The following is a 24,867-nucleotide window of genomic DNA, read 5'->3' as shown; positions in this document are numbered from 1 at the left end:
TTATCAGTATCAGAATGATGATGTTCATTTAAAAATTCATCTGAAAAAAGCGAAGTTTTAAAAGACTTTTATGTAAACTAGAAGGAGAAATAACAGACATAGCCTTCTTAATGGATTTAAAAAATAAAATCTCTTATGTTTATCAGGAACACTCTGAAAATTAGATGTTGACGGAATAGCAACAGGTAATGTAACAGTACTAAAGGAAATTTTATCTGCATTAATAAGTTTGTCATGACATGCAATACAAACAACAGCTGGAGAAACAGATACCAAAAATTATAGCAGATACACTTAGCTTGGTAGCTCCAGCACTAGACAGCGATTTTCCTGTAGTATCTTCTGACTCAGATGCAACGTGAGACATCTTGCAATATGTAAGAGAAAAAACAACATATAAAGCAAAATTGATCAAATTCCTTAAATGACAGTTTCAGGAATGGGAAAAAAAATGCCAAAGAACAAGCTTCTAGCAACCAGAAGCAATGAAAAAATAAGACTTAAATAATGTGGAGACAAAAGCGACGCCCTTATTTTTTAGCGCCAAATAAGACGCCCACATTATTTGGCGCCTAAATGCTTTTGGCGCCAAAAATGACGCCACATCTGGAACGCCGACATTTTTGTCGCAAAATAACGTCAAAAAATGACGCAACTTCCGGCGACACGTATGACGCCGGAAACGGAAAAGAATTTTTGCGCCAAAAAAGTCCGCGCCAAGAATGACGCAATAAAATGAAGCATTTTCAGCCCCCGCGAGCCTAACAGCCCACAGGAAAAAAAGAGTCAAATTTTTGAAGGTAAGAAAAAATGATTAATTCAAATGCATTATCCCAAATATGAAACTGACTGTCTGAAAAATAAGGAAAGTTGAACATTCTGAGTCAAGGCAAATAAATGTTTGAATACATATATTTAGAACTTTATAAACAAAGTGCCCAACCATAGCTTAGAGTGTCACAGAAAATAAGATTTACTTACCCCAGGACACTCATCTACATGTTTGTAGAAAGCCAAACCAGTACTGAAACGAGAATCAGCAGAGGTAATGGTATATATAAGAGTATATCGTCGATCTGAAAAGGGAGGTAAGAGATGAATCTCTACGACCGATAACAGAGAACCTATGAAATAGACCCCGTAGAAGGAGATCATTGAATTCAAATAGGCAATACTCTCCTCACATCCCTCTGACATTCACTGCACGCTGAGAGGAAAACCGGGCTCCAACTTGCTGCGGAGTGCATATCAACGTAGAATCTAGCACAAACTTACTTCACCACCTCCATCGGAGGCAAAGTTTGTAAAACTGAATTGTGGGTGTGGTGAGGGGTGTATTTATAGGCATTTTAAGGTTTGGGAAACTTTGCCCCTCCTGGTAGGAATGTATATCCCATACGTCACTAGCTCATGGACTCTTGCTAATTACATGAAAGAAATGGGAGAGTAGGGGGCCGATTTAACAAACGTCTGTCCGACATGGTCCGCTCATTGGATCATGTCTGATTGACATCGCTGAATGCCGACAGCATACGCTGTCGACATTTATCATTGCACAACTGCTTGTGCTATGCCGCCCCATGCAGATTTGCGGCCAATCAGCCACTAGCAGGGGGTGTCAATCAACCTGATCATATCTGATCGGGTTGATTGCTGTCCGCGGCTCAGAGCAGGCAGACGAGTTAAGGAGCAGCGGTCTTAAGACTGCTGTTTCTTAACTCCTGTTTCCGGCGAGCCTGAAGGCTCGCACGGAAACAGCTGCATTGAGGCCGGTTAACGGTTTGTTAAATCGGCCCCTCGGTGTTAAATCACTGTCTTTTTATTATACACTTATTAATTATGTAATTCTTCTGCATTGAGGGGCCCTTTAAAAGTGCATTTAATAATTTCTCTCTTATCCCCACAACAACAGCATTTATACCAGCGAAACAATACCATATTAAACTAATCCGTATCATAACACACGCAGATATATACTTAGGCATGGAATATTTTACTTTAAAGATGGCTAAATGTTTTTTGGTAGATAAACTATTAAATGAATGTGTGCAATGGCGCTACACTTGTATCAATGGGAATGCCCTATAAATAAATATATTGGCATGAATGTATTGGGGCTAAAGTCCTGTGCATGTATAGGAAATTACAAAAAAAGGTCAGAAAATACTAACCAGAAGAATGCACTTAATAGCACATCTGTTTCCCTTATATATCGCATGTATCCCTGATATATAATATAAATATTACCATTATTTTTTTAATTAATTTTAATAACGTTTATATTTTTTTGTGGCCAATCTTTGAATCAAGGATACATGTGATATATAAGGGAAACAGATTACGTTCTTTCTTCTGGTCAGTATTTTCTGACCTTTTTTGTAAAAATCTTGGTACAACATGTACAACACCATAGTATAGTCATTTGTTGAATCACATGATATTCTAATGAATTTTGCCATAGCATATGGAGAATAATTTCCTATAATGTACCACCAAGCAGCAAAGAAATCATTTGAAACTAATGAGGAGACTTTAAATACTTGCACATCTATCAATTAAAAATACTTAATCAAATGCTGTTAAGAAATAGTTTATATGTAAAAAGTTCTTTGTTGAATTAATTATACTATGAAGTATAATTATGGTAATAATAAAATGGTTGGTAGTTGCAACGGATTGTCCAACATCAAACTGAGTTCTTTAACAATGACTTTAACCTATTGGGTTGTTGGTTGTGCTGGGTTTTCAGATTTGCTCTCTGTATTAGTTGGAGGTTTGCTGTTCCACGGGCTATTGTTTCCCAATGCAGGTGAACTGTTGAAGTCTTCTTCATCATCCAAACCATTAGCTGCATCATATTGTGTATTTTCGAGTCTAGTGATAAGTCTTTCATCTTCATCTCCAAATTCGCCTCCCATCAATGTTGGTTCTCCTACCACCATCACATCCTGTGAACAGCACAGACCATTATTATGTGGGTACCTTGAGGAAAGACAAAAAAACTATAGATGACTTAATGTGGGCATTAGAGTAAGCTTAAACTAATGTATAGCAACTTGAAACTATTTTAAATGAATATGTTCCCTGTAATGTTGTTTCTATCATTTGGCTTCAGAGTAAAATTCTTATATGATTAACATTTTTAAGGTATTGAATTCAACATTATCATCAGATTAAAGAGTTAGTGTATCCATAATCATATACAGATATACCCTATTTATGTTATTTATTAGAAGCTTAGCAATAGACAGACAGACAGACAGACAGACAGACAGATAGATAGATAGATAGATAGATAGATAGATAGATAGATAGATTATGCTGCTCACTATTTTATAGCTATATGGTTGGGATGGCAAGTGTTTCAAAATCTAGGAGCCAGTGAAAATATATATATATATTTTCTGTTTTCATAGTATGTTAGTCCCTATTTATGTATGTGTAGTCAGTAACACACATGGTAGCTAATAGTACAATAGTATTTAACCACCTGATTGCCAGTAACACAAAATCACTAGGAATATATATTTTATACTTTCTAGAAAGACTAGAGTATAGCCACCTCACCAAGTTTCTTTTCTCTACTTCTACTAGTCTCTCTTTGCAATCTGGATTCTGCCCACTCTACTGAAACAACACTCACCAATACAATCTTTTGTCACCTCTTCCTCTCCACTGTCTGTTGGGTACCTCAAAGTTGGGACCGCTCTTAATCCTCATATATACCACTTCTTATGTCATCTTAAAATTTTCTTTTGCATTTTAAACAATCTATGTGGCAACTAAACTAATATTTTCAGCTTGACCTCATGCCAGCAAATACCTACCTGGAAATATTCTAAAGAACTTAGATTATAAGTTCCCACGAGATCAGGGCTCCCAATTCCCCCTGTATTTGTTTGTTAAATTTTGTCTGGTGTCTCATATTGTACTGTCATTTTATCTTTGTTACCTATGAACAGAGCTGCGGAATCTGTTGGCACTTTATAAATAAAGAATAATAATAATAATAATAAAAAGACAATCTACCCTCTTCTAGATCAACTCCAACACTTGCTACCTTACTTTCTGTCAATGTCTTAATTTACTCTTTAGTCATCTGTTTTGTAGTCATAGTTGACTCTACTCTCTGCTCTCTGCCCTCTCTCTCTCTCTCTATCTTGCTCCCACATATCTAATTTTAACCTCTGGCAACCATCTGCACAATATTTTAATATCTGTAAATTTCTTACCCAGACACCAGCGAGACATTTGTTCACTCTTTATTAATACCCCGCACTAACTATTGCAACTAGTTTTAAATTGGCCATCTACTCTCTGTTGCCATACCTAGCAAGGTAAACTTAAAAATGCTGAACTTACCTTGCTAACACAGTTTTCCTTTGTATTTCTGCACCATTTTACAAATACCCTCTCACAAACTTGTCCCCTCCTCTTTAACCATCCCCTCCTTCCGTTCTATTTACAGGATTTTGTTGTTCTCTGTACTCTGGAACTCTCATGCTCAATCTTCAAATGCTTCTTATCAATTAGCACATTAAATATGTACATTGATTGATTCCCCTAGCAGTATTTATCACATTTTCTCCCTATGATCAGGTTATTTAAAGCCAAGGAATCTCCTCACCCTTTGGCATCTACTTATCAAGCCGTGAACCGCAAATACGCTGGAATTCCGCAGCGTATTTGTGGCGAGCCTGATTCCCCTTAGTTATCAAACCCTATAGACTGGCAAAAGTAGAATTTTGTGACGTAACATACGATCCGCCGGACTCAGTCCGACACAGATCGATGCTTACGTCACTACAGATGTTCCGAATGCAAATTCGGCACAATCTAACTACTTTTGCTAGTTATCAAATTTCTACCATGTACGCTCGCCACTATTCCAGCCCAGCGTACCTGGTTTTCAATCCGCTGCCCTGGAGGCGGCGGATGCCATAGGAATCAATGGGAGTCTGAAAGCAGTGAAAGCTTATGTTCGCTGCTGCCCGATATCCCATTGATTCCTATGGTAATGTTTACACCTAACACCCTAACATGTACCACGAGTCTAAATACCCCTAATCTGCCCCACCTACATTATACTTATTAACCCCTAATCTGCCGCCCCCTTCACCGCCGCCACCTACATTATACTTATTAACCCCTAATCTGCCCCCCTACACAGCTGCCACCTACATTATACTTATTAACCCCTAATCTGCCCCCCCACACCGCCGCTACCTACATTATACTTATTAACCCCTAATCTCCGCCCCCTACACCGCCGCCACCTACATTATACTTATTAACCCCTAATCTGCCCCCCTACACCGCCGCCACCTACATTATACTTATTAACCCCTAATCTTCCCCCCTACACCTACATTATACTTATTAACCCCTAATCTGCCGCCGTGACACTGCTGCCACCTACATTACACTTATTAACCCCTATTCTGCTGCCCCGACACAGCCGCCACCTACATTATACTTATTAACCCCTAATATGTCCCCCCATACACCGCCGCAACCTACATTATATTTATTAACCCCTAATCTGCCCCCCCTACACCGCCGCCACCTACATTATATTTAATGACCCCTAATCTTCCCCCCCTACACCGCCACCACTATATTAAATTTATTAACCGCTAAACCTAAGTCTAACCCTAACCCTAACACCCCCTAACACAACTTAAATATAATTAAAATAAATCTAAATAAATATTCCTATCATTAAATAAATTATTCCTATTTAAAACTACTTACCTATAAAATAAACCCTAAGCTAGCTACAATATAACTAATAGTTACATTGTAGCTATCTTAGGGTTTATTTTTATTTTACAGGCAAGTTTGTGTTTATTTTAACTAGGTACAATAGTTATTAAATAGTTATTAACTATTTAATAACTTCCTAGTTAAAATAAATACAAATATACCTGTAAAATAAAACCTAACCTAAGTTACAATTGCACCTAACACTACACTATAATTAAATAAACTCCCTAAATTAAATACAATTAAATACAATTAAATAAATTTATCTAAAGTCCAAAAAAACAAACACTAAATTACAGAAAATAATAAACAAATTACAAGATTTTTAAACTAATTACACCTAATCTAATCCCCCTAACAAAATAAAAAAGCCCATCCAAAATAAATTACAAATGTGAGCTCAATCCTATTGGCTGATTGGATTAGCCAATAGGATTGAACTTCAATCCTATTGGCTGATTGCATCAGCCAATAGGATTTTTCCTACCTTAATTTTGATTGGCTGATAGAATCCTATCAGCCAATCGGAATTGAAGGGACGCAATCTTGGATGACGTCACTTAAAGCAACCGTCATTGTTCAAGAAGACGTCGGATGAAGAGGATGCTCCGTGTCGGATGTCTAGAAGATGGAGCCGCTCCGTGCCGGATGGATGAAGATAGAAGATGCCGTCTGGAGGACCACTTCTGCCAGGTTCGTTGAGGACTTCGGCCCGGTTGGGTGAAGACTTCTCCCGGTAAGGTGATCTTCAAGGGGTTAGTGTTAGGTTTTTTAAGGGAGGATTGGGTGGGTTTTAGAGTAGGGTTGATTGTGTGGGTGGTGGGTTTTAATGTTGGGGGGGGCATTTATACTTTTTTTTACAGGTAAAAGAGCTGATTACTTTGGGGCAATGCCCCGCAAAAGGCCCTTTTAAGGGCTATTTGTAATTTAGTGTAGGGTAGGGCTTTTTTATTTTGGGGGCTTTTTTATTTTGTTAGGGGGATTAGATTAGGTGTAATTAGTTTAAAAATCTTGTAATTTGTTAATTATTTTCTGTAATTTAGTGGGGGGTTTTTGTACTTTAGATCATTTTATTTAATTTTATTTAATTATATTTAATTTAGGGAATTAATTTAATTATAGTGTAGTGTTAGGTGTAATTGTAACTTAGGTTAGGTTTTATTTTACAGGTCAATTTGTATTTATTTTAACTAGGTAGTTATTAAATAGTTAATAACTATTTAATAACTATTCTACCTAGTTAAAATAAATACACACTTGCCTGTAAAATAAAAATAAACCCTAAGCTAGATACAATGTAACTATTTGTTATATTGTAGCTAGTTTAGGGTTTATTTTACAGGTAAGTATTTAGTTTTAAATAGGAATAATCTAGTTAATGATAGGAATATTTATTTAGATTTAGTTAAATTATATTTAAGTTAGTGGGGGTTAGGGTTAGACCTAGGTTTAGGGGTTAATAAATTTAATATAGTGGCGGCGACGTTGGGCGCGGCAGATTAGAGGTTAATAAATGTAGGTAGGCTGCGGCGATGTGGGGGGGCAGATTAGGAGTTAATAAGTATAATGTAGGTGGTGGCGGTGTAGGGGGGGCAGAATATGGGTTAATAAATATAATGTAGGTGGCGGCGGTGTATGGGGCGGCAGATTAGGGGTTAATAAGTATAATGTAGGTGGCGGCGGTGTAGGGGGGGCAGATTAGGGGTTAATAAATAAAATGTAGGTGGCAGCGGTGTAGGGGCGGCAGATTAGGGGTTAATAAGTATAATGTAGGTTTAGCATTGTTGATGAGGTAGTCTGGGACACCCACTGAAAGGGTCTGGGTAAACAAAAAGAGCAGTCATTCCCAACCTCCCCCCTTCCCTGCATATGAAAAGACAGATAACAAACAGGAGCCTGCAGGAGTCTGTAAACACGTGTATACATCTGGCACTGTGGGGCTTGGCTAGGAGTCTGAAAATCTGCACAATGTTATTAAAAAATAAGCAAAACTATACATTTTTAGAAAAACATTACCATTACCATTACAATTGCAAAGGAAAATATAGTGTACAATGTTCCTTTAACTACTTCAATGCATGTTTGTTGTTGTACTTACAATCTATTTTCTCCACTCTGGTTGGCACTTTATAAATAAAACATTAATAACAGTAGTAATAAAATAATAATAGTGAAGACAAACATAATTGTCCTAGTGCCAATTGGGGATAATTTTACAAGTTTTCTATAGAAGAGGGAGGGTCATCTCCATAGAAATATTGCATAATGATTTCAGAGCTCACACTCATCTAGTAATTTATGCACCCAAATTTGATACAAGGTACTAAAATTGTTACCTAATCTAGTGGATGCTTTCCAAAACATAGCAATCTATTCTAGCAGTATGTATTAGAACAATTTGAAAACATGCAAAACAATCAGACTGTTACAATGAAACATCTGTCATGGTTTAGAAACACATAATTAAGGAGATCTTTGATAAATATTATCCCAGCATCCTTTTGTTCTAAATAATTTCTGATAATGATTAGAAAATAAGTATTTTAATTGGTTAGGGGCATTTATTTAACACCTTTATCTTATTATTTTTTTGTACTTAAGATAATTAATGTTTTACAATCACAGCATAGAAAGAGGCGGTGACAGCAGGTAGTATTGCAGTGATGGGCTGCTGGGCATATGGTACCATTGACACATTGCTATTGTGGCTCCTATACAAAATATATAAGGTTAGTACCTGGTGCAAGTGTCACTGGGTATTCCAGCTCACTTATCTTGCCTTTCAGCATTCTAGGATCTAGCTCTCAGATTTTCTGAAATACAAATCTTGTAGGAGAGAGATTATCATAGGAGCATCTGGCACTGATAAACATTTTCCACTTGAAGCAAATACAAATAAAATGGCAATGTGCTCACAAACATTGACCTTGGTTTCTTATGCATTACTTTTTTTTTAGCACATTTAGCACATTAAGTACATTGGGAATTTTGAGACAGCATGAGCAGCATTCAGCAGACCTGCATAGGAAATGCCTAGAATATATGATAAAGGTGTGTGAGTGAGTGTGTGTGTGTGTGTGTGTGTGTGAGTGTGTGTGAGTGTGTGTGTGAGTGTGAGTGTGTGTGTGTGTGTGTGTGTGAGTGTGTGTGTGTGTGTGTGTGTGAGTGTGTGTGTGTGTGTGAGTGTGTGTGTGAGTGTGAGTGTGTGTGTGTGTGTGTGTGAGTGGGGGGCCTTCTAATGCTCCAGATCCTTGCCCAACCTATTTGCTGACAACGTGAGAATCATTTTACCCAGAAACCCCCCAGAAAGTATAGTCCTACTTTGTAGAAAATACACAGAAACATGCAAAGAACTATTGTCCTTTGTACAATACTGCATACACTGCTGTACACAAAAACATACTCTCAATGTATTAAAGGGACTATAATATAAAATATTTAATTATGTGGTGCATGAAGTCTACCAAGATTAATATAATAAAACAGACTATTAAGTCTGAAAAATCTAAATAAATTAAAACATATTACCATGCACAGTCTACTTGTATTAAAATTTTAAATAAAAAATTTGAAGCCCAAAATAAATACAAAGAGCAAAGATCAAATGTAATAATACCTTCTTTTTATTGAGTACTGAATATGTGTGTTTGGATTCAAGTGAATAAACTAATGAACTAATCAGATGAACTGATCTTGCGGTATTCTTTGCAATAATTTCAAAACAAGAATTCCTTTGTTCATGTGGCTAAATACAGTAATTTCATTATCAATTAATAGATTCAGGTGGCAAACAAAAATGAAGAAAGCTTCAATTTGGTTCTTGGCCATTCCTAACAGCTTTAAAAATAATAATAATAATAATATATATATATAAACAAGAAGAAAAGGGAGTTGATAGTTGCTCCCAAAAGAGAGAAGAGTCGTTTAGGAAATGAATGCCTGATGAAAAAGTCTAACGAATGCTGCTATTAGTGGTGTCTCGCCCCTCCTTGGTGAGACTAAATGGGGTAATGGTGAAAACCCTTTTCACTATATATATATATATATATATATATATATATATATATATATATATATAGTATTTTCTTTTGTGCTGCACCTGGCTTGTAACAGTAGCACTAGCTACTACTTTAACTTTATATTAATTTAAGATGCTGTCCCTCTGCTTCCCTGAAGACTTTTCCAATAGGCAATAAGGGCTGATCAATTTCCATTGGCAAAGAAATTCAGCCAAACTAAATGACACCTAGAAAATACATTTTTCCTGACTCATGATTCATCTTAAATTATTATTATTTTTTTGTTTGTGAAGCTGTTTCTTGAGCACTTTACTGTAAGATAGTTTTGTATCCTTTACATCTAGAATTGTAGCCAACGCAACTTCGTGAGATCCAGAGCGTTTTATGTAAAGCTTGTCATTCTACAGTCCTGTGAGGGACATTCTAAAAAAAATAAAAAATAGAAATAACATGTTCTAAATAATTAGAGCATGTGCTTAACTCCTCATATTGGTTAATTAAATACATAGATAGACGTCTGTTTGGAAGTTGAATTGTAGGCCAAGAGCAAAACACATCCGGTGAGCCAATCACATGTTGCACCAATCAGCAGCTGTATCCTTCTCATTAGCTACAAAACTAGTGGTATTCAATTGGAACTTTACCTGGAAAAGGGTTAAATACATAGGGCAAGATTACAACTGGTGCGCTAACTGTGCTCAAAAAATAATAATGAGCATGTGTATTAAAAGTTAGCACTTCAGAACTTAGGATATCAAAAATGTGCTGGCGTGTTCTCCCTATAGATTTCTATAGGGCACGCTGAAGAAATTACTATTAGTTATTGTGTGCTAACCCGACATTGCACTAGATCAACTGCTCTATAGGTGAAGGTTCAAAAGAAATACTTTACATTCCTATGTTCTTCACATAGAAGAAAATGTTCTTTTTATTTTTAAATACATATTGCTATATTTATTTGATTATTTTTTTTTGTAAAATATATATCTATACCCATATATCTATATGAATTTATACAGATAGAGATATAGATGTAAATAGTATATACAGATAGGAATTTTAAGTATTTCTGCTAAAAACACATTAAAACTTATTCAAAATGAATAAAAATAATATTGCATGCTTAAAGGTATTTGACTGGGAAGGGTTCAAAAGTGTATATATATATATATATATATATGTATATATATATGTGTGTATATCTGTTTATATATGTATATATGTATTTAAGTGTGCACATACATGTTTGCACATATAAACACATAAATACACAAGTATACAGATATACAAACACACATACACATATTTAAAAAAAAATTAAAACTTAAACTTTACTTCAGGTCTCAAGTCGCGCTAAATATTCTAGCGTAGTTTCGGCATTCGCTTAAGAAAAAACTATAACTTTCAACTTGTAATATGCCCGCAAGTTAGCTTATTCCCAATCTCTTTTGAAAGTATAGGGTGCGCTAGAGCGATACGGTGGTTTCAACCTCGCTTGAAATTGTTGGCTGCGAGCCTGTCAACTAGAGATGACACGTATGCTACTTTAAATTTACATAGGTAATAAATGTGTAATATGTCAACTTTAATAACCGCTATTCACGGCCAGTCTACTCCACGGCTCAGCTATTCACATGAGAGGAGCAATCACGTAAAGAGACCAGCATCAATCTAACAAACTATAAGACACACACAGACGATATTTAAATTTGAGTGTTCCTACGATGTAATGCAACAACATAACGGTGGTCTGTACTCTAAACAACTTTATGTTCGGATAGAAGATGTTGGGGAATTAATGATTCAGTATATAGCGTAGTGTACTGTGAGAATCATGCTGTGTAAACACTTGCGCTCAAATGATTTATTTACATCCGAATGTAAGTGGGTTTAACTGATAAGCTCAAAATGTGGTTATGGGCATTACGTGGTATACTACTTTGTCCCCTTTTCATATATCTTAACAATGATTGGAGGACCCAGCCGTGAGATTAACAAAGTCTGCAATGTAAGTAATACACAAACCAATCGTCACTGTCAAGAGTGACGTATTACTACCTGTCAGATGCGAGTCTTCCCACACGCCCTCAGTGTTTAGCTTTCTATTGGTGAATTAGAGGGCGGTTTGAAGGAAGGGATATGATAGGCTATTTGACCGGTAGTAAGTGCTATATAAGAGGGTGGCACCCGGGCCTCGGTTTGTCCTGCCCCATTGATAAAGGCTGAATAGCACAGCTGAAACGCGTTTGTGCTCTTTGTAAGCACTTCGGTGCACATTTTTTGGTTTTAAATTAGCTGTCCCTTGTCCCTGTCACCTGAAGCCGAGGGAGCTGCTGTCGGCCAGGAAACAGGGGGATAAGGTGATCAGCTGTTTAGTGGGTACTTACTTTGTATAAAAGGTTTTTTCCTTTTTTTCTTTTAACTAATATAATAAAAATTCAATTTTTTAACTACCTTCAGTAGGAATGAGTGCTGTTTAAACCCTATTCTTGAGGTTCTCTTACCTTAAATAATTTGCGCTAGAGCGATGTCAGCCGCTCTAAGCCTTTTCTATTAAATGTGATTTACCATGGACTTATAATGTCAAGTTGCACGCTAATGTTAACTCGACCCAGCAATATAGCGTATCACGACCCACGCTATTATTATTGTGCCACATGTCATATGGCCCATAGTAAGCTAATGTCAGTCATGAAAAAAATAGATTTTCCAGTAAATTAGAGCATGTAATTTCTGCATTAAAGTGACTCTAGGATAATCTCACCTAATCATGTAGATTTTGAGAATCTAAGACAATATCAGGGATAAGCAAGGTGACCGTACACGGACACTGGTGTCCGTGACTAGCCCTTGCAGTGTCCGCAACAATCTTATTATATCTTTTCTTTCTGATTAAATAATAGGAATTAAAAAAAAAATATGTAGTGTGAGTAAAGTTAGTGGCTTGTCAAGAGACTGCTAGTGATATTGGGTGATAAGTTATGGAATAAATAAAGCCTGAGTGAAATACTGGATGTGTATCTGCATCTGTATAATAACACCCAGCTCTATATAATGACACAGTAGTGACACTGGCAATTGCGTATAGCCAGACAAGGGCTGGTTATAGGGTCAGTGGTATCTGCATCAGTATAATAACACCCAGCAATATATAATGACACAGTAGTGACACTGGCACATGCGTATAGCAAGACAAGGGCTGGTTATAGGGTCAGTGGTATCTGCATCAGTATAATAACACCCAGCAATATATAATGACACAGTAGTGACACTGGCACATGCGTATAGCAAGACAAGGGCTGGTTATAGGGTCAGTGGTATCTGCATCAGTATAATAACACCCAGCAATATATAATGACACAGTAGTGACACTGGCACATGCGTATAGCAAGACAAGGGCTGGTTATAGGGTCAGTGGCATCTGCATCTGTATAATAACAGCTCTATACAAAGACACAGTAGTGACACTGGCTCATGGGTATAGCCAGACAAGGGCAGGTTATAGGGTCAGTGGTATCTGTATCAGTATAATAACACCCAGCGCTATATAATGACACAGTAGTGACACTGGCACATGCGTATAGCTAGACAAGGGCTGGTTATAGGGTCAGTGGTATCTGCATCTGTATAATAACAGCTCTATACAAAGACACAGTAGTGACACTGGCTCATGGGTATAGCCAGACAAGGGCAGGTTATAGGGTCAGTGGTATCTGCATCAGTATAATAACACCCAGCACTATATAATAATGTTTTTAATTTCAAATGTACCTTGGTGTCTTTCACTAAGGTCTGTACTTTGGAAAATGTCCACGACAGCCTTTGTCTGTGCCTATCACTGGATAATATGTCCTTTTATTCTATATAAATCTAAATTATTTTCAACTGTATTACAGGGGCAGTACATTTTTCTGCAATCTTTCAATAAATGAACATATCAGCAGAGTCTGAAAGTTACTAGAACAGACAAACATTGTGTTTGCTGCATTTGTTTTTGAATGGTCAGACCCCACCAAGAGCCGATCTAGAGATGGCTTGCCATTTTGTTAACAGAATCTCTATTATTTAGCTTCAGCAGATAAGATAACAAACTACACATTTTTTTACCTAAATTACAGACAAGGGGGGGGGGGGGGAATAAATAATGAAAATATATTGCAAAGTTGTTTACTATGCATGATTAAGCATCAATGTCCCTTTAAATGCTGGAAACTGGACCCAACCAGAATCATTCATATATCAAGATTGATGGACAGAACAAAGCTACAGTCATCATCTATAGAATATTTTTTTTTACCTACATCTGTTTCAACAACAACAATTATATAAAAACAACATATAAATTGCATTTCTGCTCTACAATATTTTTCTCCCCATACAAAATATTAACAGCAATAGATTTCAGTGACAGCTGAATAAAACTGATCTCAGATTCTTTATTTCTAGTAATGCATTATTTGTAAAATACTCCTTTCTCATTAGCATCAATTTTGACATACTGATAATTATTGTAATTAATTAAGGCAACATATCGACGACTGTAGTGCTCACACTGATTTGTCAATTTATGTTTCTAATTAAGTAATTAGCAAGAAAAAAATATCTGAATGCCAGAATACTCTGGATTTACCATCTGCTGTTTCACGGTAACTATCACCTATTTTCCCAGACAGTCATTTACTAGAATGTGCAACACAAGGGCCAATTTACCATCTGGCATACAATGTAATATGCTAATTTTAATCACATTTTACTGGTTCTAGTGTTAGATCTGAGAGGCAATTAATACTGTGTTTAAGTCTAATTTACCATTAAAAGTGAACAAAAATACCACCTATTGCTATTCTATCTGACTTATCTGTATCATTACATCGTATTTGTAACAACTGTATGTAGCTAGAAAGCCCAGAGCTATGGAACTTGATTTTTTTTGTTTCATCCTTGATTTGACTTTAAAGGGACAGTATACACCAATTTTCATATAACTGCATGTAATAGACACTACTATAAAGAATAATATGCACAGATACTGATATAAAAATCCAGTATAAAACAGTTTAAAAATGTACTTAAAAACTTCTAGTTTAGCTCTGTTTAAAAAGTTACTGGAACACCCACTGCAAGTGGGAAATAGCAGACCCTCCCCCTCCCCTTCCTTTGCATATGAAAATCCCCTTTACACAAACAGAAGCAAGCTGGAGTAGATATACGACGGAATTCTCCTAAAACTTTGGGGCTTGGTTAGGAGTCTGAAAATCAGAGCAATGTTATTTAAAAATAAGCCAAACTATCCATTTAAAAAAAAAAAAAATCTGTATGGGCTATATAAATGGTTCATCTACAAAACATTTATGCAAAGACAAATCTAGTGTATAATAAAGGGACCTTATACAGTAAATAAATGCTAGATAAAAGGATGTAGTCAAAGCTAATATTAACCTGAGAATAATATGTAGACGCATTTTAAAATTATATTTGTTGTTTAAATATTGAAGATATAAGTGTAAAGTTTTAGTTTCTATAAAGTAATGGGCACTGACATTTTGAAACCTAGGTTTTCTCTTACCTATCTCTTCTGTAGAGGGCAATTAGGAGCACATATAAAACATTGCAAACAAGGTTAAAATGGTTTCCACATAGCCATTACTTGTACACTCTCTTTATTTACTTGTATCTGTCCCTAATGGTCATCAGAAGAGATAGCTAAGGGGAACCTAGGTTTTAATATGGGGTTCCCTGTCAGGTACTTACTTAACCTCATTCCAGCGATGGGCTCCAGTGGAAACACTGGAGGTTTGTCCCTTGCAGCAGCTGCTGCATTCTGCACTCTTTTTCAGTAGCAGACTTATTCAATGGAGTGCCCTGGTGCCAACACTTTTGTTGGGCCCCCTCCAAATGTAACTCAGTTGTAGCAGTAGTATATACATTTAGCTCTGTATAATGATTTGGAGAATAGATAGATTGACCAGCAACCTGCTCTAATAAAACCGCTTCAGGATTGTACACATTCTGCACACAGATATGTATAGACTGGCTGCACCAATAGTAGTTCCGCCCCTGGCGCTCTGCACAAATTTAAAGGGACCATGCCTAATTTTAGAAACTCTCACCTAAGTAGCCACAGGTGTGGTAGTTTCTATATAAAGTCACTCAGCCTCACATTCTATGCTGAATTATTGACCAGTAACCCTTGAGCCTGTATGTTACCTGCTATTCAGTTCACCTTTAATCCTGTGTTACAAACATACCTTATACCTGCCTTGTTTCCTGATTATAACTTACCTTGATCCTGCTATACCAGCTGCATATACCTGGTAACTGTGCCAGCTTCCCCTCCTGTACATGCTGAGTATTCTGCACCAGTTACAGTTATCTGGTATCCTGTACCAGCTGCACATCCTGTACCTCCTGGGTCTCCTGTACCTGCTGTGCCAGTGGCACTTATCTGGTAACCATGCCAGCTGCACCTCCTGTGCCTGCTGAGTGTCCTGTACCTGCTGCATCAGTTACAGTTATCTGGTATCCCATACCAGCTGCACCTCTTGTACCTGCTGAGTGTCCTGTACCTGCTCTGTCTCTTGTACCTGCTGGGCCAGTTGCACTTACCTGATAACTGTGCCAGCTGCACCTCCTGTACTCCTGGGTCTCTTGTACCTGCTGTGACAGTGGCACTTATCTGGTAACCATGCCAGCTGCACCTCCTGTACCTGCTGAGTGTCCTGTACTTGCTTCACCACCTGTACCTGCTGGGTCTTTGTACCTCCTGCACCAGTTACACTTACCTGGTATCCAGTACCAGCTTTACCACCTGTACCTGCTGGGACTCTTGTACTTGCTGTGCCAGTTGCACTTACCTGATAACCGTGCCAGCTGCACCTCCTGTACATGCTGGGTTTCCTGTACCTGTTGCACCAACTGTAGCTGCCTGGTAATCTGTGCTAGCCTCATCTGCTGTATTGTCAGTTCAGTCCTGTCTTCTTTGGTACCTTGTTGCTGGACTGATCTCCTGCTACGTGACATTTGGCCTGTCCTTGGACTCTGTTCTTGCTTTATCCCTTGGTACCTTGTTGCTGGACTGATCTCCTGCTATGTGACCTTTGGCCTGTCCTTGTACTCTGTTCTTGCTTTATTCCTTGGTATCTTGTTGCTAGACTGATCTTCTGCTACGTGACATTTGGCCTGTCCCTGTACTCTATTCTTGCTTTATTCCTTGGTACCTTGTTGTTGGACTTATCTCCTGCTATGTGACCTTTGGCCTGTCCTTGTACTCTGTTCTTGCTTTATTCCTTGGTATCTTGTTGCTAGACTGATCTTCTGCTACGTGACCTTTGGCCTGTCCCTGTACTCTATTCTTGCTTTATTCCTTGGTACCTTGTTGCTGGGCTGATCTCCTGCTACGTGACCTTTGGCCTGTCCTTGGACTCTGTTCTTGCTTTATTCCTTGGTACCTTGTTGCTGGACTGATCCTGCTATGCCACCTTTGAACTGTCCTTGGACTCTGTTCTTGCTTTATCCCTTGGTACCTTTTACTGGACTGATCTCCTGCTACCTGACCTTTGGCCTATCCTTTAAGTCAGTGTTTCCCAAACCCAGTCCTCAGGACCCTTACTCAGGCCAGATATTCATTATATCTTAACTAGAGCACAGGTGAAATAATCAGCTGATGGGTAAGCTGATTGTTTCACCTGTGCTCTAGTTAAGATATAATGAATATCTGGCCTTGAGTAAGGGTCCTGAGGACAGGGTTTGGGAAATACTGCTTTAAGTTTATTTAGCTGATTTTGGTTTACATTGTTTCTATTTTGAATTGAGTTACACTCACCTAACATGTAACCCCCACAATGCCATTACCCTATAGAAACTCAGCTGAATTGAGAAAAACCTTTTTAAAGTAAAATTATAAGAAAAGGGGTCAAAATAAATATAATGAAACATTTTATGTTACAATCTCATAAAGTATTTACTGTCCCTTTAACTTGCATGTTAGAAAACGCAATTAATATAAAATTAAATGTAAAATATACAATTTATCTTAAAAGGAAATAAAGTCCAAAACGGAAATGCATGCAAATTTATTTTCATTTAGAGAAAAAGTTATTTTTCCAATGGACATGAAATTGCAAAAATGCTTCTTGTAAATTTTCAGCAAAAGCTTTTTTGTTTTTGTTTGTTAACATAGCAATAACATAATTTATGTAAGAACTTACCTGATAAATTAATTTATTTCATAATGGCAAGAGTCCATGAGCTAGTGACATATGGGATATACATTCCTACCAGGAGGGGCAAAGTTTCCCAAACCTCAAAATGCCTATAAATACACCTCCTACCACACTCACATCTTAGTTTAACGAATAGCCAAGTAGTGAGGTGTAAAAAGGAGTAAAAAAACATACATAAAAGACGAACTGGAAAATAATATTGTGCTTTTATACAAAAAAATATAACCACCAAAAACAGGGTGGGCGTCATGGACTTGCCATTATGAAAGAAATGAATATATCAGGTAAGTTCTTACATAAATTATGTTTTCTTTCATGGAAACAAACAAGAGAAAATGGGTAGACCAGAGCACTCAGTCACTAACAATTAAATAAATATTAATCACAGTGAGGTTTACTCAACCAGGTAAATCTATAAAACTTAGCATTTAATAGTAAAAATTAAAACGTAGAGAGAGACTACTAAGATATTTATATATTTATAAATTCATAAATTTGAGGAAATAGATGTAACCTCAGTTTTGGCATATATTTCTGACACCTTTATTATTAAAACTTATACATGTTCACAATACTGGATATGATCCGTATGCATGTCCAACTCATCTGAAACTCCCTGCCTAATATTTTGGATAATAAGGAGATTGTTTAACACATGTGTGAGGTGTGCTTTAAGAATAACATAGCAACATGCCTAATATAGTACAGTGGATGATGTGATTCCAATATTCTGTAATCTGAAATATTCCTAACAAAATGCAGATACCGAGGCAATATAGGCATTTTCTTTGTTTTGTTTTATTGGTGGACACAATTGAATCATCTACGTCAATATAGAGCCAATTAAAAATTACCATATAAGTACAGAGTATTGGCTTACAATTCTTTTGTTTTGCAAGTAACCTTCTTAGTGAGTCATACTGATGGCTGATTTGGCTGTATATATAAGTGGTTTGTAAAACTTTTTGAAACTCTTATTTACAATTGATTTTTAATTAGCATGGTATCCTAGCTTTACTGGATTTAATAGTGCTGTCTCTGTCATTATACTCTTCCTGTAGCGATGTCTCCGCCCACCCATCTTCTTGCCCCCGCTTTTTTCTGGTTACCAGATACACACTCATCAAATAGTGAAAGGGTTACTAATAAGTCTTGGTTTATCTCTAACTCCAACTATTAAACTTGTATTTATGTTTGTGACATCTTAATGAAGTGGGATAATTGAATGATTTATATGTGTTTAGCGTGATACCTGAAATGTAAACTCATTCGCCCACACATAACATAATATCGTGCCATACATAATTTCATTGAGCTTTATAGTGACATATCCTGATTTAATATTTACGGATTTGGTCCTGTTCTACTATCTTATACAATTAATGTAGTGTTGTTAGGGCTGACACGCTAGAATGTTAATGAATTACAACTGTCAGTGCCGTTCTGACATTACTCTCTTACAATGACATTGGATATTATCTCCGCCCTCCCTGCTTGTCATCAGCCCTATAGCCACGTGGTAGACGTATAGCCAATGAGGAGAGGACAAATACTACTGACTTGTTTAGGGTGTGTGTGAGAATCATCACCTCTGATTGGCTCAATAATCGTATTTAAGCCAGTGTATGGCGAAATGCGCATCAGAGAGCTCTGCAGCCTTGTCTTATGTTTTTGCAAATACTTACACAATTACACATACTGTTATAGACCCTATAGATAGGAGGTAAAGAGCAGTATATAATTTGCCTTGAGACTCTGCTAGAGTACACACCGCTCCAGTATTGCACTAGATTAGGTAATTTGTGTGGGGTTAATCCTCTTTATTCAGATAGTTCATTGTGCAATCTGCGAGCATTTTTGGGTGTATACCTAGCAGAAATCTCCCTAGACATTGTCATATACAGATGGTTTAACAATTGCACACATTTGCAAGGTTATTTACCTGGGCTTGCCAGCTCTCTCTCTCTCTCTTTATTTTTACTACAGTTTTTAATACACTACACTAGTAGCCTCTCTCTACTTTTTCATTTTTACTATTAAATGCTAAGTTTTATAGATTTACCTGGTTGAGTAAACCTCACTGTGATTAATATTTATTTAATTGTTAGTGACTGAGTGCTCTGGTCTACCCATTTTCTCTTGTTTGTTTCTAATCTATAACCACGGGTAGTGAGCACCCCCCCACTTTTTTGATATTAAAGGGTATTACCCTAATAGTATATATTCAGATACATAGGACTATACACTACATCAGTGATTTACTTGGGGTTTTCAATAGTGAAACTTTTTTATTTCCCTTTTGTGTTTTTTCATTCTTATATTGTTTTCTTTCATGTAAATGGAAGGAGTCCATAAGCTAGTGACATATGGGATAAAATACCCAAGATGTGGAAGTCCACAGAAGAGTCACTAGAGAGGGAGGGATAAAATACAAATTAAATCCAAAAAATAAGTTCTTATAAACAGTAGAATCAAACTGAAACAGCTGCCTGAAGAACCTTTCTACCAAAGACTGCTTCAGAAGAATCAAATACATTGAAATGGTAAACTTTAGTAAATGTATGCAAAGAAGACCATGTTGCTCCTTTGCAAATCTGATCAACTGAAGCTTCATTCTCAAAAGCCCAAGAAGTGGCAACTGATCTAGTAGAATGAGCCGTAATTCTCTGAGGCAGAGACTGCCCCGCCACCAAATAAGCCTTGTGAATCCTAAGCTTTAACCAAGATGCCAAAGAAATGGCAGAGGCTTTCTGACCTTTCCTAGAACCAGAAAAGACAACAAATAGACTAGAAGTTTCCTGAAATCTTTAGTAGCCTCAACATAGTATTTCAAAGCTCTTACCACATCCAAAGAGTTTAACGATTTCTCAAGAGAATTCTTAGGATTCGGACACAAGGAAGGAACAACAATTTCCTTACTAATGTTAGAATTCACAACCTTAGGAATAAATTTAAACAAAGTCCACAAAACAGCTTTATCCTGATGGAAAATCAGAAAAGAAGACTCACAAGACAGAGCAGACAATTCAGAAACTCTTCTCGCAGAAGAGATAGCCAAAAGGAACAATACTTTCCAAGAAAGTAGCTTAATTTCCAAAGAATACATAGGCTCAAAAGAAGGAGCTTGCAAAACCTTCAAAACCAAATTAAGACTCCAAGGAGGAGAAATAGATTTAATAACAGGCTTGAAACGGACCAAAGCCTGAACAAAACAGTGAATATCAGGAAGTTTAGCAATCTTTCTATGAAATAAGAGCAGAGATTTTTCCCTTCAAAGTTCTTGTAGACAGGCCTTTATCCAAACCGTCCTGAAGAATCTATAAAATTCTAGGAATTCTAAAAGAATGCCAAGAAAATTTATGAGAAGAACACCATGAAATATAGGTTTTCCAAACCCGATAATAAATCTTCCTTGAAACAGACTTATGAGCCTGCAACATAGTATTAATCACTAAATCAGAGAAACATCTATGACTAAGCACTAAGCGTTCAATTTCCATACCTTCAAATTTAGCGATTTGAGATCCTTATGGAAAAATGGCCCTTGAGACAAGATCCGCATATCAAAACCTATGAGGTCATGCTGGTGCTATCAGAAACACATGCAATTGTTCCATTATGATCTTGGAGATCCCCCTTGGAAGAAGAACCAGAGGCGGAGAAATATAAGCAAGTTGGTAAGACCAAGGAACTGCTAACGCATCCACCATCTCCGCCTGAGGATCCCTGGACATGGAAAGGTATCTGGGAAGTTTCTTCTTTAGATGGGAAGCCATCAGATCTATTTCTGGAAGACCCCACATCTGTACAATCTGAAAAAAAACACATCTGGATGGAGAGACCACTCCCCGGAGGTAAAGTCTGACGGCTGAGATAATCCGCTTCCCAATTGTCTACACCTGCGATATGAATCCCAAAAAGAGTTGGATTCTGCCAAAGAAAGTATCCATGATACTTCTTTCATTGCTAAAGGACTGCAAGTCCCTCCCTGATGATTGACAGTTGTAAAATTGTCTGATTGAAAGCGAATGAAAAGTTCTCTCTTTAATAAAAGACAAGCCTTAGAGTTCTAAGATATTCATTGGTAACCTTGCCTCTAGAGGATTCCAAACCCCTTGTGCTGTCAGAGATCCCCAGACAGCTCCCCAACCTGAAAGACTTGCATCTGTTGAGACTACAGTCCAGGAAGGACGAACAAAAGAGGCCTCTTGAACAATACAATGATAGTCTAACCACTAAGTCAGAGAGAGTAGAATGCTGGGATTTAAGAATATCAATTGTGATATCCGAGTAAAATCTCTGCACTATTGATTCAGCATGCAAAGCTGCAGAGGTCTCATATGAAAACGAGCAAAGGGGATCGTGTCCATTGCTGCAGTCATGAGACCTAAAACTTCCATGCACATAGCCACTGAAGGGAATGATCAAGACTGAAGGTTTCGACAGGCTGAAACCAATTTCATTCGTCTCTTGTCTGTTAAAGACAGAGTCATGGACACTGAATCTATCTGGAAATGTAAAAAAGGTGACCCTTGTTTCAGGAATCAAGAAACTCTTTGGTAAATTGATCCTCCAACCATGTCTTTGAAGAAACAACACTAGTCGATTCGTGTGAGATTCATCAAAATGAAAAGATTGAGCCAGTACCAAGATATCGTCCAAATAAGGAAACACTGCAATACTCTGCTCTCTGATTACAGATAGAAGGGCACCAAGAACCTTCAAAAAGACTCTTGGAGCTGCCGCTAGGCCAAATGAAAGAGTTGGTAATGCTTGTCTAGAAAAGAGAATCTCAGAAACTGATAGTGATCTGGATGAATCAGAATGTGAGGATAAGCATCCTGTAAGTCTATTGTGGATATGTAATGACCTTGCTGAATAAAAGCTAGAATAGTCCTTATAGTCACCATCTTGAATGTTGGGACCCTTACTAAACAATTAAAAAACTTCAGATCCAGAACTGGTCTGAATGAATTTTCTTTCTTTGGGACAATGAATAGATTTGAATAAAAACCCAGACCCTGTTCCTGAGGCGGAACTGGTATAATCCCCCCTGAAAGCTCCAGATCTGAAACACACTTCAGAAAAGCCTGAGCATTCACAGTATTTGTTGGAACGTGAGAAAGAATCTTCTCATAGAAGGTCTTATTCTGAAACCTATTTGATCCCCTTGGGAGACAATGCTCTGAATCCACTGATTCTGAACAGAATCTGCCCAAATGTTTTGAAATAATTTCAATTTGCCCCCCACAAGTTGAACTGGATTGAGGGCCACACCTTCATGCAGTCTTGGGGGCTGGCTTTAGTTTCTTATAAGGCTTGGATTTATTCCAACTTGAAGATGGCTTCCAATTGGAACCAGAGTCCATAGGGGAAGGAGTGGTTTTCTGTTCTCTATTCTGATGAAAAGAGCAAAAATGATTAGAAGCTTTAGATTTACCCTTAGAATTTTTTATCATGGGGCAAAAAAACTCTCTTCCTTCCAGTGATAGTGGAAATAATAGAATCCAACTGAGAACCAAATACATTATTACCCTGGACAGATAGAGATAGTAATCTAGATTTAGATACCATGTCAGCATTCCGTGATTTAAGCCATAAATCTCTTCTAGCTAAAACAGCTAAAGACATAGATTTAACATAAATCTTGATGATATCAAAATAGCATCACAGATAAAATGATGTTGAAGCAAACGAACAATCCTAGACAAATCAGGATCTTCTTCCTGTTGTGCTAAGCTATCCAACCAACAAGTTGATGCAGCCGCAACATCAGCCATAGAAATGGCAGGCCTGAGAATATAACCAGAATGTAAATAAGCTTTCCTTAGATACAATTCAATCTTCCTATCTAAAGGATCCTTAAAAGAAGTACTATTTTCCATAGGAACAGTAGTACCTCTGGCAAGAGTAGAAATAGCCCCATCAACCTTTTTCCCAAAACTCCAAATTAGCCACTGGTAAAGGATATAACTTCTTAAACCTATAAGAAGGATTAAAAGAAGCACCAGGTTTAGACCATTCCTTAGCAATCACATCAGAAACCGCATCTGGAACAGGAAAAACCCTCAGGAGTAATCACAGGAGGTTTAAAAACAGAATTTAAACGTTTACTGGTTTTGTTATCAAGAGGGCCAGACTCCTCATTACCCAAAGTAACCAATACTTCTTTCAACAAAAACTGAATATATTCAATCTTAAAAAGATAAGAAGATTTATCAATTTCAATGTCTGAAGTAGGATCTTCTGAACCAGAGAGATCCTCTTCAGAAGAGGATATTTCAGTATGTTGTCGGTCATTACAAATTTATTCAGTTTTATGAGAAGTTTCAAAAGACCTTTTACGTTTATTAGAAGGTGGAATAGCAGACATAGCCTTCTGTATTGCATCAGCAATATAATTTTTCATATCAACAGGGATATCATGTACATTGGATGTTGATGGAACAACAGACGCTGTACTAGTACTAATAGAAACATTATCAGCATGCAAAAGTTTATCATGACAACTGTTACATAATAAAGTCGGAGATATAATCTCAGCTCGCTTACAACAGATACACTTAGGTTTGGTAGAACTGTGTTCAGGCAGCATGGTTCCTACAGTAGCTTCTGAGACAGGATCAGACTGAGACATCTTGTAAAATGTAAAAGAAAAAATAACATTTAAACAAAATATCCAATTTCCTCATATAGCAGTTTCAGGAATGGGAAAAAATGCTTATGCTAAATAGGCAGAAAAGCAAACAGCATAGCCCTCTAGAGTATAAAGAGAGAAAGGAGCATAAAGGAAGTGGGGTAATATAATAAAAAATATATTTGGCGCCAAGTAAGTGAAGTTAAAAACTTTTTGGCGCCAA

The 24,867-nt window shown here is 37.1% G+C and overlaps 1 protein-coding gene across 2 annotated transcripts in view; it reads right to left on the bottom strand.

The window, feature by feature from the left end:
* Positions 1-1,789: 1,789 nt before the first annotated feature.
* Positions 1,790-24,867, bottom strand: part of LDB2 (LIM domain binding 2) — a 653,506-nt gene continuing 630,428 nt past the window's right edge. For both annotated transcript variants that reach the window (XM_053704113.1, XM_053704114.1), the window contains one exon: positions 1,790-2,948. In XM_053704113.1, coding sequence (XP_053560088.1) covers positions 2,718-2,948 — 231 coding nt within the window. In that variant the 3' untranslated portion in view covers positions 1,790-2,717. The remainder of the gene's footprint in view (positions 2,949-24,867) is intronic.

The sequence above is a fragment of the Bombina bombina genome, chromosome 2 (assembly GCF_027579735.1).
Source record: "Bombina bombina isolate aBomBom1 chromosome 2, aBomBom1.pri, whole genome shotgun sequence".
Taxonomy (NCBI): Eukaryota; Metazoa; Chordata; class Amphibia; order Anura; family Bombinatoridae; genus Bombina; species Bombina bombina.
This window is presented reverse-complemented; position numbering and strand designations above follow the sequence as displayed.